This window comes from Trichosurus vulpecula, chromosome 4 (assembly GCF_011100635.1).
Source record: "Trichosurus vulpecula isolate mTriVul1 chromosome 4, mTriVul1.pri, whole genome shotgun sequence".
NCBI classification, from domain to species: domain Eukaryota; kingdom Metazoa; phylum Chordata; class Mammalia; order Diprotodontia; family Phalangeridae; genus Trichosurus; species Trichosurus vulpecula.
In genome coordinates, this window is record NC_050576.1 from 371,204,253 (window position 1) to 371,219,343 (window position 15,091).

At 38.6% G+C, this 15,091-nt stretch overlaps 1 protein-coding gene across 8 annotated transcripts in view; it reads right to left on the bottom strand.

Moving 5' to 3' along the window:
• Positions 1-15,091, bottom strand: part of DOCK9 (dedicator of cytokinesis 9) — a 226,764-nt gene that overhangs the window by 87,722 nt on the left and 123,951 nt on the right. For all 8 annotated transcript variants that reach the window (XM_036756911.1, XM_036756919.1, XM_036756916.1 and 5 more), the window contains 3 exons: positions 14,042-14,220; positions 12,871-12,984; positions 3,152-3,272 (listed from right to left, as the gene is read on the bottom strand). In XM_036756911.1, coding sequence (XP_036612806.1) covers positions 3,152-3,272; positions 12,871-12,984; positions 14,042-14,220 — 414 coding nt within the window. The remainder of the gene's footprint in view (positions 1-3,151; positions 3,273-12,870; positions 12,985-14,041; positions 14,221-15,091) is intronic.

The following is a 15,091-nucleotide window of genomic DNA, read 5'->3' on the forward strand; positions in this document are numbered from 1 at the left end:
CAGGATTTAGCACAGTGCCTGGCACATAGTAGGTACCTGATAAATGTTTATTGACTGACTGACAAACTGACCCCAGGCATCAGCATTTAATTTAAGCCACCCCTGAATGGGGGCGCCCAGTGTTCCCAGAGATTATTTAAAAATTTCAGGGGTGGGGAACCAGCAGCCTTGAGGTCACATGTGGCCCTCTAGGAATTCAAGTGCAGCCTTTTGACAAAATCCAAACTTCACAGAACAAATCTCCTTAATAAAAGGATTGGTTCTATAAAACTTGGACTCTGTCAAAAGACCACACTTGAGGACCTAGAAGGCCACATGTGGCCTTCAGGCCGCAGGTTCTCCATCCCTGGTAGATTACAGCAGTTTACACTTATATGCTGCAAATGCTTTTTGTACCATAGTAACCCAGGTGAGTTAGAACTGAAGTGATGAAAACCCCCTTCCCAGCTCCAATCCCTCATCCTCACTTTTAGTAGATGAGAAAAATGAACTTGTCCCAAGGCAAACATCTAGGAAGTATCTGAAGTGACATTGGAACCTAGGTCAGCTGATTTCAAGGGCAAAGCTCTTTCTATCACACCAAGTTGTCTCCCAAGCTTAATAACAGCAGCCAACCTTTATCCTCACAACACTGTGAGGTGTGAGGTAGCAAGGTACCACAGCGGATAGAGCACCTGACTTAGAGACATGAATTCAAATCCTGCTGCAGACGCTTACTTACTAGATGGGTGACCCTGGACAAGCCACTTCATTTGTCTCAGTCATTGTGTCCTCATCATGTAAAAGGAGGGAGCAGAACTTGATGGCTTCTAAGGGCCCTTCCCACTCTAAATCTATGATCTAATGACTATTCTCCCCATTTACAGATGAAAAAATTAAGACATAGAGGTTTGAATCCATGCTTCTTCCAGTTCCAAGTCCAGAATTCTCTCTACCATATCAGGAATGAGAACAGAGAGAGAAAGGCAAATTTGAAAATAGAAACAAAGACTGAAAAGTGTAAAAAAAAATCCAAGAACAGGAGGCTTATTTTGCTCATCCTGTGCTGCACAGACAGCAAGAACAGTGTATGCTGGAGGCCACAGAAGAGGAAGGTGAAGAGAGGACAAAACTCTCAGCTGTTCTATACTCGTGGACAGATGGAAGCCTGAACAAGAGATAATCCCAGGGTCTTTCTGACCTCCTTGTGACTTAGCTCTGGTGTGCTAGATAGGATTTAGATGGGGGAGAAAAAAAACTTTCAATATCATTTTAAGACTCAGGAGCTCGGAGTAAAATGGCTCCTAAAATCTCAGAATTCCAGGCCAGATTCCAGAACCAACATCCTAGTCTCAAGGAAACAGATGGTGGTATAATGACTCAAAATCAGCTAACATACATAGCAGAATTACATTCATGTTTTCAACAGTTGGACTCTACAGATGACTAAAAATTCTTTGATAAGCAGCATGTAAATGAAATAAAGATTTAGAAAGATTCTTCCCCCTTTAATTACCATGCAGATTGCTTGGGGCAACAGAGAAAAGAGAGGGCAGAGCAGGCATACCTGAGGCAAAGAATATTTGCTTTTTGAAACGAAGCTAATCATAGGCAAACTTCGCCTGAGCAACAGATCAGCAGGTTTCAAGCATCCTCGTATAAATACTGCACTTGAACAAGATAAGGCCATCTGGTGAGGAATCTATGTGGGCAGGACTGAGAGTCTATGAGGCAGTTTTAAGGAAAAGTCTGGCTAGAAGATAGACATTTGGACTCAAATCAACTGGAATTTTTTCACAGACTAAAAGAACAAGTTCAAATTTGACTATGTAGCTCACCAACAGGCTAATGGAATGAAGGGGAACAAAGGATCTGGGGATTTAAAATTTGGGTTTTGGTTTCGTTTATTGTTTTTCAGCGGTGAAGAATATATCCGACATTTGAGTATATGCCTGGATATGTATCAGAGACTTCCCATGAAATGTGGCGTGGACAATGAAATTCAAACACAATTGAGTGGTGGGGAGGGGGCAAATCATTTTAGTTTAGTCCTATGTACATGCACCAAGGTCAGCACACAGCTGGTACAGTGAGGGGGGGAAAAGAGAGGACCTGTGTTCAAAATCCAGCTCTGCAGCCAACTGATGACCTTGGACAGGTCATTTCAGCCGTCTGAGGCTCAGTTTCTCAATCTGCTAAAACAAGGGGGTTTCTCTAATTGGCTTCTGATGTCCCTTCTGGTCCCTAGTCTCTGATACCATGACACTCAAACATCCAAGCTTCAAATAGGGATAGTTTGTTTGAAATTCAGATTTCACAAAATCCTACAATGTACATTGGAAAGTGAAGAATTCCAAGATTTCATTCTGGTTTTTCTATTAACTCATAGTGTGATCTCAGGCAACCTTTCCAAAGCTTATCTGCAAGCCGTGATACAATTTAAAATCAATCCAGATCGAAAGAGACAGAGAGACCGTGAAAAACGTGTGTGACAATTTAGTTACAAGGTATTTAAAATATTTCTCTAGCCCTGGGTCTGGGCTGACATCTCACATAGTAAAGGATTGGCAAGATAACAGATTTTCCTCTCTGCATCCATGAAAGGCCCTAATTTGCAACCCCACACAATGAAAACCTTGATCTTGGTCATCCTTTCCCCCTTATGCAGGACTGCCTTTAAACCATTCAAGATATTCTAGACTCTTTCTATTTAAGGATATTTTGCAAAATTTCACCAGCAACACATTACTATTTCTTTCAGGATGCTCTCCTTTATACCCAGTGTGAAACTCTATTGTCCAAATTGAGACTATGTACAATCTATCTTTGATTTCCCCCCACCCCAACCTAACTTTCTAAAAGCATAAACAACAGAATTTTAAGTTAAAATGCTTAAATATGGAATAAAAATCTACAGTAATATAAAGGCTCTAAATATTATACTTAAGCTATTTTAAAAAGCTTTCTTTGCATTTTCATATAAAATCAGTCATTATGTCAATCAAGTACTGGAAGATTCTAGGGTTTTTTTTCCCCCAATTAAGACAAAAAAGAAAAAATTCAAAGCAGAAACTCAAGCTTTAAAAATGTTAACTCATTCACTCAGACATTAAAAGATCATTTTGGCAGAAAGTTAAAACTAAAGGAAAGCAGACAACATGAAAAGCGTTACCAATGCCAGAGATAACTCCAAAGAGGTCTTTATGTAGGTTGTTATCCAGTGTGTTTCCTGATTTCTGTGGGGTTACCAATGGATTTGTAGTTGGCATATTTAGTGATTCATCCTTTGCATTCTGTTAACCCCCCAAAAAGAGAAAGAAAGGGAAAAAAGTCATTATTATTACTGAACAGTTCGTATTTATTACCTAAAATCATTCCATTTTGGGGAGTGTGAGGGCACTTTTTTCTTCTTTTAACAAACTACGAACAACCTCACACTAACTAGGAGAAAGTGGGAAATGAGGCAGCAAAAGTGAGAAGGAGGAATGATATGAGGATAGAAATAGGAGGGAAGGAGAGGAGATAAGGCATATTTACAATCTGAGAATATCATAATAACCTGCATTTGTAGAGTGTTTCTGGGTTTGCAAATCACTTTTACAGATATTTCATTTGATCAGGTGAGATAAAGTAGACAAAGCGATCAAGCTTCAACATTTCTCTCTTAATCCCCTTCGACTGAGCTGTAGGATGACTTGCATTTCTCCTTTTTCTGGAGCTGACTTTATGACCTTAATTAGTCTATCTATCAGTGCCTCTATCAGAGGTAGCTAGGTGGTGCAGTGGATAGAACGCTGGACCTCGATTTAGGAAAATGAATTTGAATCCAGTCTCAGACACTCAGTAGTTGTATAACCCTAAACAAATGAAGTTGTCTGCCTCAGTTTCCTTATCTGTAAAATGGGGATAATAATAGTGCCTCCCACCCTATGAGAATTAAAATGAGCAAATATTTGAAAAGCATTTTGCAAACCTTAATGTATTATATAAACATGAGCTATCATTATTACTATTATTAATTAATTATCTTGTACAGGTACTGAAGATGGTGAGCCCAGGATGAAAGGGAGAGAACACTGGCTCAAAACTGGGAAATTATCTAGCACTCTCAGCCATCACAGGTTGCTCCCTGTTGCCAAAGCCCAAAGTTTTATTTTGTTTTCTTTAGTTTTAATACATTGGTTCTCTTCATGATGATAGGTGGCTGTCAATCATGGAATACCTTGATCTTCCAAGAATCTAAATGACAGCTGACCCAAAGGGCATGGGATAGATGTATGGTGGATGTAAGAGGGCTGCAGCCCTGTACTGAAGAGAACTCACAAGAAACAAAGGGCAGAAAAGATATTAAGGACTGTTGGATGGGAAAAGAGCGTAAGCCAGCCCCGCAAAAGTGAAAGAAAACAGACAGCCATCCTGAATGTTGTGATGATAGTCACAAAATATGAAGAGGTCCAGAGAAACGCCCCCAATATATTGTATTGCTCCTTTGGATCAGGGGTTCTTAGCCCATGGTATATCAACTTGTTTTTAAAATATTTTGATAACTCCATTTCACCTTGGGATTTTTCATAACTCCACTGATAACTTCATTTCCTTTGTAATCCTATGAATTTTACTTAACATATTTTTAAAAGTATGTTGAGGAGGAATCTATAAGTGTCCCCAGACTGCATAAGGGGTGCAAAACACACAAAAAGTCAACCACCTCTGCTCTATAGAGTATGTAAGGAAAGCTATGAACAAGAATGAGGGCATAAGTTGAAAATATTCACTTCCAACTTCTGTACCCACATATCTGTTTTCCTACAGGACAGTCTCCACAGTACTCTCTAAATTAACTGGAGCCTTCCAATATAAGCTCTTAAACTTTAAAACTATACTAAGACTTTTGGGACACCCTGTATTTCCCAAAGACAGAAATAATCTTTCCTTTGACCTTATATCCCTCTTACTGAACTTTTACACAATGTCGTGCACCAGTTACTTGGGTACATGTCTTACATCCCCTGATGGCTATAAGATCTATGGAGGCAGGGACCCTATCTTATTATTTTCTGAATCTTTTCTTTTCCCCAAAGGATGTACCACATGCACAGTAACTACCCAATAAAAGTAATGAACAAATAGATAAGTATTATTTTAATAATTCAGGGGGGAAAGTGGGTCCACTTTGCCAGCTAATAAATATTCCCCATGTTAAAAGACCCAAATTCACACAATTATTGCTTCAGTTCTGCAAAGACCTGACCTTCTCTACATTTATGGGAAATTAATTCATACTAAAAGGAAAAATGCAGATGGCTTTGGACACCTTTTTTAAAGGACATTTCTTTATTGCCAAGATAGTGGTATAGTTATGCCTCTTAAAAACCTCAGGCTCTTTCCCCAGAAAAGAACAGCCTGAACCTGATTAACCATAGGTCTTCCTTAGACAATAGTGTTGACTAAGTAAAGTGTCACATTAGTGTTGACTAAGCCTTCAAGAATGAGACATGTGATATAGTTAAACCCTACCCTTGTACAAAAGAGAATTAAAAAAAATACAGGTCCCATATGCAAAAGTGAGCAAGACTGAATGACCACAAAATCCTCACAGGTACTTGGAGAGCCTAAAAAATTGTTAACCCTTATATGTTAAAAATTAATGAATTAATTTAAATGTAAATAGTAACTAAGCATAGTTAAAGAACTGTATTGACATTTAATATTGAGTTTCTCACAAAACATTTAATTTTAAGAGTAATTAGACCCAACACAAATAAAGTCAGATCTAAATAATTGGAAAAACATCAGTTGCTCGTGGGTAGGCTGAACTAACACAATAAAAATGACAATTCTACCTAAATCAATTTGCTTATTCAGTGTCATACCAATCAAACTACAAAAAATTATTATGTAGAGCTAGAAAAAAAAATAACAAAATTCATCTGGAAGAACAAAAGGTCCAGAATATCAAGGGAATTAATGAAAAGAAATGCAAGGGAAGGTGACTTAGACATACCAGATCTTAAATTGTATTATAAAGCAGCAATCATGAAAACTGCTTGGTACCGGCTAAGAAATAGAGAGGTAGATCAGTGGAATAGGTTAGGTACACAAGACACAGTAGTCAATGACTATAGTAATCTACTGTTTGATAAACCCAGAGACTCTAACTTCTGGTATAAGAACTCACCATTTGACAAAAATTGCTGGGAAAATTGGAAAATAGCATGGCAGGAACTATGCATAGACCAACATCTTACACCACTGTAATGGCAAGCAAAGTGGGACTTTTTGTTTTGCTCTTTTTTCTTTTGGAGTTCTAGTTCTTCTCAGCGTTAAAGTAATCAAGTGCCTTGGATTGAGTCTTGCCTTTGTTTGAATCAAGAGTCTTTGACTGAATCAAGAGTCCTTAATTGGAAACAGTCTATATACTCTGAGGTTAGAATTTTGCTTTGGGGTCTAACTCATTGGAAGAGTGTTCCTGTGACTTGGCCAGAAGAGACTCTGGGTAGCCGTTAAGGACCTGCCCCTCTGGCTTTGAAAACCCAGATGTTGGTGCTTCTCTCTCTGGTAACTATGTATGTATTGCTATGGTCAGACAGCAGCCTACAGACTAGTCCTCAAATGGTGTCTCTAGATAGAAGTTACTAAAATTGAATTTCTATCTGAATGCATCTATCTAGATTCTAGAATAAGTTTTTATCTGAAAGAATCTATCTAAACGAACTAATTTACCATTATAATGAATGATGATTTCTGTCTTTGTTCCTGAACCCAAATTTTCCCAAAGTTCATGCTTAATAAATTGACACTCCTCTTGCAAAAGAAGGACCCAGTGTGAGCGTGAGTCATTGGGTGTGATCTTCTAAGCTACATTTTCTCCAAGGCTCATAAGCTAAAAAGAAGCATATGCTTCTTTTAGAAGACAGTCCTCCTGTGGTTCTGCTTTAAGTGTTTCTATGCTTAGCTTTTCCAAATGTAATTCCTATTGTAATAAAGGACCAGTAAGAAACGGAATAGGAAGAAAGAGATAATGACTGAGTTGTTTTTTTTTTTTTCTACGCAACATTAGCATAGAACACATTTGGAAAGGAACCTTCTAAACGGAGTAGAAAAGTATTTTCCAAAGAGCAAATCAACTTCTGAAATATTTAGAGACTTGTTCATAACCCTTTCCACACTTGCCTCCAATGACCCTGAAATCATCATTTTGCTGCAAAGGAAGCACTGCTCAGTTTGCTTTCCTGATATTTAAGAGTCACTTCCTGCCCCCTAAAAATCTTATGGAAAGCAATTGCTGTCTATGCATTTTAGCAGATGGAAGATCACAAGGACTGGTAATTTAAAAAAAAAATCAGTGTTTAAGTTTTTAATGAAATCTTATCCTATAAATAGACATGAATTTTTAAAAAATCACATTTCTAAAGCATGTCTTTGCAACAGCCCCTGGTGGTAGGTAGTACAATTACTACAATTCATTATACAAATGAAGAAACTGAGACATAGAGAAGCTAAGTGGGAGACGCACAGCTAGTAATAATACTTCAGGACTAGAAAGTGAACCGAGGTCTTCTGCTCTGAAGTACAACGTTCTTTTTCATTTTGCTACCTATGCCTTTTATAATATACAACAAAACCTTAATGAATCTGAATGCATCTAATCCAAACCCTCCATTCATAGGTGCAACAGGATGTGTCAGAAGGAGTGCTAGCCCAGGATTCTGGAGAGCCAAGTTCAAATCCAGCCTCGCCCATTAATTAGCTTGAAGGCTTTTGGTGACTCATGGAATGTTAGAGCTGGAAAGGAACCTAGGAATCATTTAGTATCCAACTCAAGAAGAAGTAGGGCACACTAAACTGTACATAAAGTTCCCTGTGGGCTGCCTATTGACTAACAAAACCACAACATTGTGTTGCTTTTGTTTAGTTGTGTCTAATTCTTCGTGACCCCATTTGAGGTTTTCTTGGCAAAGATACTCCAGCTCATTTTACAGATGAGGAAACCGAGGCAAACAGGGTTAAGAGGCTTACCCAGGATCTCACCTGAGATTGGATTTGAACCCAGGTGTTCCTGACTCCAGGTCCAGTGCTGTATCACACGGCGCCACCTAGTTGCTCCTTTACTCCATATCACTCCCTTTCATATCCTACATTCCAGTTAAACCTGTCTAGCCACAATTTCCCAAACTCAGCAGTCTACCTCCATCTTCATGAGCTTTCGCATAGGCTACCCACCATGCCTGAAGGCACTTCCACCTCATCTCCCCCTCCTAGAATCTCTAGCTTCGTTCTAGGTTCTGCGGAATGTAAACTTTGTGGGGGCAAGGAAAGTTTGTGTTTTCCCTCTGTATCCCAAGCACCAAACACAATGCCTTATATGTGTGTGTGTATTGCATATACATATATATAATATATATACATACACACATATGCATGCATGTATGTGTATGTGCATGTGTATGTGTATACACACACATACATATATATCCCTTTACTGGAAAACTGAGCTGCTGGTTGGATTTGATTGAATGAACTGCCTTACTAAAACTTCTGAAATAATATGATGGTACGATATGCTGACATGAAATGGATCCTCAGGGTCACTGGAGGTTAGGAAATGAAGTGAAAAGGGAGAAGGGAGTGAGGCAAGGCTGCCACACAGCTCATTACTCTGTGGTTAATTTGTAGGTTTTATAGGAAAGTATGTTCAAAAGCAAAAGAACCATAGCCGGACATGTAAAAGAGGCAGTAATAGCCAAGCTGGCCTGCTTATTGCTTACACAGAGACATTATCCTGCAAAGAGAAGGAACTATTTAAAATTTGTTTAAAAAAATAATAAATCAGATGAGGCAGGAGTTAATGAAACTGAGGGTAATATCATGAAAAAAGAATAATCTATATTGAAAACATTACAGGGACCACTGAGCATTTCTAATTTATATTTCAAAGGGAAAAAAGATTTCAGAGATGCTGGAAAATTAATATAGAGAAAGCAAACACGGGGCATCTAGAAGTTTTTGTTAAAAAATGGGTAAATGTGATGGGCAGCTAGGTGGTACAGGAGATAGAGTGCTGGGCCCAGAGTCGAGAAGATCTGAGTTCAAATCTGACCTCAGACACTTAGCTATGTGACCCTGGACAAGTCACTTATCCCTGTTTGCCTCAGTTTCCTCATCGATATAACGGGAATAATGATAACACCTACCTCCCAGAGTTATTGTGAGAATCAAATGAGATAATTGTAAAGCATTTAGCACTGCATCATATCTGGCACATAGTAAGCACTATATAATGTTTATTATTATTATGATTACTATTAAGATCAATCAATTTCTAGTGGTAATTTTCTTACATGTTAATTACATAAGATTCTCACCAGTCAGCTATGTGGTTCAGCTGATAGGATCCTTATTTATGTGCCTGTAGAACACAGGGGTTCTAAACTTTTTTGGGGTCATGGACATAGGTCCGACCTCTTCTCAGAGTAATGTTTTTAAATAATTAAAGAAAACGCTAAAATTGAATTAGAGGTTAGTGAAAATAAGGATGTATTTTTCCCCCATCCAAGTTCATGGATCTCCTGAAATCTATCGTTGGTTAGAGACAGATTTGAGGGTACACTTGGGAGTGGGAGGAGTCTGTGGACCCTAGGTTAGTAACCCCTGCTATATATAACAGTAACAGGGCAAACATGGATAGAAGGTATAATAAATAATAATAATGTGATAGCCACTAGAGAAAGTTAAGCATTGATTTAATGTCTGTGTCTCTCCACTTGAATAAGGCAGAGGATGATGAGAGAGGAAAAGCTTCAAAGTTCTACTTGACCACAGGAGAACAATTAGTGAAAAGGGATTGCACTGCACTAAAAGGTGGAAAATTTCATAAACCTAAAAGGGCAACCTGTGAAAACATGTGAAGATGATCCAGAATGGAGGATAAAGGCACAGAAGCTAAAAAGGAATTTCAGGAAAGTAGTATACGAAAAACTGTCAAATGAGGAAGCTAGGTGGTGTCCTCAACAGAGCACAGGACTGGGAGCCAGGAAGAACTGAGTTCAAATTCGGCCACGGATACTTCTAAGATGTGTTACCCTAGGCAAGTCACTTAACCCCTCTTAACTTATTTTTCTTCTTCTTCAAAATAAGGATAATGACAGCACCTGCTTCACTGGGTTGTTGCGAGCATCAAATAGATAATATTTGTAAAGGGCTCTGCAAACCTTGAAGTGCTATATAGAGGTTAGGTTTTATTATTTTATTACTATTTTAGGGCAGCTAGGGTGCACAGTGGGCAGAGTGCTGGATCTGGAGTCATGAACACTCATGCTCCTGAATTCAAAGCTGGCCTAAGGCACTTACTAGCTGTGTGACCCTGAGCAAGTCACTTAACCTTGTTTGCCTCAGTTTCCTGTAAAATGAGCTGGAGAAGGAAATGGCAAATCACTCCAGTATCTCTGCGAAGAAAACTCCAAAGGGGTCACAAAGAGTCAGACACAACTGAAAAATGACTGGACAATGAATTACTATTTTTACTCACAAAATAGAAATAGGAATGAGGACATTAAAAAGATCTTTAAGGCTTTCTATTTCCTTGCAGGGGCAAGGAAAGAGGTCATTCAATTCAGGAAACATTTATGAAGAAAAGGCACTGTATTAGGCATTGGAGTTACAAAGAAAAAAATGAAAAAAAAAAGTCTCTGCCCTCCTGGAGTTTCATTCTATTGAGAGGAAGACACATTTATATATAAAGAATTACAAAATAAAGGGTATTCCAAAAAGTCTTAGTGTGGTTTTATACATTAAAATCACACTAAGACTTTGGGGACACATTGTGTTCACAAAGCAAATACTGTATAAAGGAATTTAGGGAAGTCAGAGATCGCTAGCCACTGGGGGCATCAGGAAAGATCTGATGGAGGAGGGACCTGAATGGAGGTAAGGATTTCAAGAGAGAGAGGTGAGGGCAGAGGGCCAGGTGGAAGATAGAGATAAACAGAATGTCAAATTCCTTGGAAGGGAAGACAGCATCTGTTAAAGAGAGGAGGTGGAAAGGGGGAAAAGGAGATACATGTGCATTTGGCTTCTGAATCTGCCTGAGTAAAAGCCTTTTGACGCTGGTGACTGAAGATGGGAGGAAAAAAAGAAAGGATGAACTACAATTCCAAAGGCAATCAAAGTACAAGTTAGGGACCTGCTCCAAAAGCCAAAGTTTATGAAGGAGGGAGAAAGAGTGAGAAGAAATAAATCACAGTGATCTTGGTAATGAAGAGCCCTGCGAGTCGAAAGGGGATGAAAAATATAAAGGTTTTAAGAGTCCAGAGAAGAATGAAACACATAAAAGATGAAAGGAGGCTAAAAAGGAAAGGGAAAGCAAATACATTTCTAGGGGACTGACTTAACACCAACAAAAGAGACGTTCGATGTCTAAGAAAACATTTTGGCTTTTCTGGGCAGCAGGAGAATATCTGCAGATACGGGACATAATAAGATCAGAGGACCAGAAGGGATTTACAGGATTATCTAGTCCAGCACAGTTCTCCACATCTGGTACCGGGAACCTGGGGGGTCCCTGAATCCCTTCCCAGAGGTCTATGAGGTCAAAAGTCATAATAAGAAGAAGTTGAAATTAATATTTTCAACTACAATAAATAGAGATATAACCTGCATAAACGAAAAGATTTTGGCTAATGGGGGGAGGTCCTCAATCATTTCTAAGAGTGTAAAGAGGTCCTGAGATCAACAGTTTGAGAACCACTGATCTCATCATCTCATCCCATAGCTAAGCAAAGAGTACCCCAGAGAGGTTAATGCCCACGGTCGCACGAGCAGGAAGCGACAGAATGAACATTCAAATCCAAGGCCATTAACTAAATCCATATTACTACATACTGCCTTCTAATACCAACTCTCACATACACGGAGTGTAACTCTTACATATACAGGGTGTCCCAAAAGCCTTAGTGCATTTTAAAAGCTCTAATAACCATGGTACTTACTGCATATAGATTACATATTGGATGTCTCACAATTTCACAAGATATGTGAAGCAAGACTTGTCATTCCCATTTTATTTAGGAAACAGGCCCAGAGATGTTAAATTGTTTGTATAGCGTAACAGGGGCAGCGATAGAACACCGCCTGAGCCTGGAGTCAGGAAGACTCATCTTCATGGGTTCAAATCCAGCCTCACGCATTTACTAGCCGAGTGACCCTGGGGAAGTCACTTAACCCTGCTGGCCTCAGTTTACTCATCTGTAAAATGAGCTGGAGAAGGAAATGGCAAACCACTCTTCGCTGAGAAAACCCCAAATGGGGTCGCAAAGAGTTGGACATGACTGAAACAACTGAGCAACAACAAATGTTACAACAGGAGTGGTAAGTCGGAAAGCCTGGATTACGAAGTAGAATCAATCCTCACTTGTCCTCAACATTATTATCTCAGGTATATCCTACCTTCCTTTTTCCTTATGGTCCAACATCTCTGAGCTATTCTGATTCTAAGGTGAGGGTCCTTTGGGACTTTCCATGACCTGATGCTGTTGGGGTTTCTGCAAGCACATTATAGTCTGTGGTCACTCACTAAATGTAATAAGTGAATGTCCAATGTGTAATATGTATAAATTCATTAAAATTATTTTTTTAAAGTCAACACCTGTGATAGTCAAATGATACAAAGGCAAGCTGATGCGACTTTGACGAGTTAGACATACATTAAAGATGTCAAGTCTCCCCGCCCCTAGACTGTAGTTCTAGAATGGGGGAACAGTGTGAGGGCTAAACCTGAAAAGTCTAGTAACTACAAAACCTGATTGACCAGAACATCTCATTCCCCACTCATTGAAGTTCACTGAGATCTTACAGAGCCACTAAAATAACAAACCAGCCAAAATGCTCACTTACGCTGCTAGGGTTGACTGGGAAGGGAGATACATCTTTCACATTGATTCGCTGGACATTTTCTATTAGTAGGCCAAACAGAGGTAGATATAAAGTAGCGATCCTTGCTTGGTGACTCTGAAATAAGACACAAACACCAGAGGCTCACTTACCACATCACCAGGATAATTTAAGAGAAGGATGATTTTTTTCAATATGTCTTCATCTACAGCTGTGGTGACAAACTCAGATAGAAATGGATCTTTGTGGGCCACTTAATGACTTAAAAATCCATAAATTAACATTGCTTATGTAGTAATTTTTTAAAAATTGATTTTGTTAAACATTTTCCAATTGAGTTTTACTCCGGTTTGGGCCGTGAGCTAGACATGCTCTGCTCTAGTGTGGTACCTAACAGTCTTGTGTGACTTAACAGAGAAAACTATTAGATGTAAAAAGTTCGTTTGATGTTCTATGGGCATATTAATTGTCAAGCAAACAATCAATAAGCACTTATTAAGCACCTACTATGTGCCAGGCATAGCGTTTGGCACTGGGGATACAAATACATTCCTTGACCACGAGAGACTTGGGGATACAATATATTTACAGATAAATACAGGATATATGAACAATAAAGACACAGTGCTTCAGGGAGAGGGGTACAGTTATCTCTTCCACATTGCAGGGGTTAGGGGCATGGCACTCCTGTGACCTGGAAAATCCATGTAAAATTTTTTGGTCCTCCCTTTGTACTGGAGAACACATCTGAATTTTTTATTTTTCTTTTAGAGGATGTTTACAGTACCTTATTATAAAATTTGGGTTGATATTATACAATACTATTTCTGAGTTTCTAAACTTTTTCTGTGTCGTCTGCTGGCCTTCACATGTTGTCTGCCACTTCCACAAAATTCCCCCAAGATTCCCATTTAATTTCTTATGCTGACCCTCAATATATTGAAACTGCGATGGGAAAAGTTATGATGTGGAAGGCACAACTGCACTATCAAATGGCAGAATCAGGAAAGGAATCCTGTAAATAGGTGTCCCATTTGAGTTGAACCTTGAAGGGAACCAGGGGTCCCAGGAAGCAAAGGGGAGGAGGTAGAACATTCTAATAGGCTAAAATCTTCATAAAACCTGAAAAAAAATACTTCTTATAATCCTCTATCTTCTGTTGTAGAAAACTCACCCTTGAAGTATATCTGTCATCAAAAGAATGCTTTATCAACAGATTCTTCAGCACACTAATTGCAATCTGCCGGACATCTCTGAATTCTTGCAGGGCATTTCCCACCTCCCTTAGCAGTAGGCCCACTAGGAAATGGTACTTGCAGAACTCATCTGTTAATGAGTAGTCAAGCTGAAGATCTAAAGTAAGAATGAACATCAACTTAATTAGGGGCACAAGCAATATGATTTTAATCATCAAAAACAAACAAATAAAACATACTCCCATTTTACTTATCGCAACCCTATCCATGCCAAAATAGGTTGAATTATTAGATTTAGCTTCAAATCTCTTAAGGGTTAATTGAGCAGAAAACTGCTCTAATAAAGAAACCAATTTCCTTTCATGTTTGCTTAACTTTTAGGAATGAAGAACTCATTTAAATACAAATCCTTGATTTGGCTTTGTAACAAATTGCTTCTAACTTAATTACGAAGTTAATGAGTCATTGTCTATACTGATTTTCAGTATGCCATACAGTACAGATAGCATAAAAATGAAATTTTATTACTATGAAATAAAAATTAAAATGTTTTGTCATAGTTCTATTCAATGGAAGGACAGAAGCCATCTGTAACTAATATGCATATAATTAATAAAACTGATTTAATGTGTGGTGATTGAATAAAATGTCTTATTCTGGTATATCCACCTGTTTCTAACAACCACATCTATTCTTTTCCTGTTTTACTCATTATTAGCTCAATGTGCACTCCATTAAATTCCAAAGGGAAATGGGAACAGGGGATATGAACTGACGCTTACCTAATGAGCTATGCAAATCAGAAGTTACTTTATTAATCATACAATGACAGCCATGCACTCATCACCTAATCAATATTTATGCTTCTCTAAAAGCAAACAAGATCAATAGAAGCTAAAACTAAAATGAATAGCACACCACAAACCAAACTAACAAACCATCGGCAAGCTGAACAACAAATATTAACTGAAAGCTTATTCTATGAGAGAGAGAAGCAAACACATCCTCTACTTTGGGGGAAAGCAGTG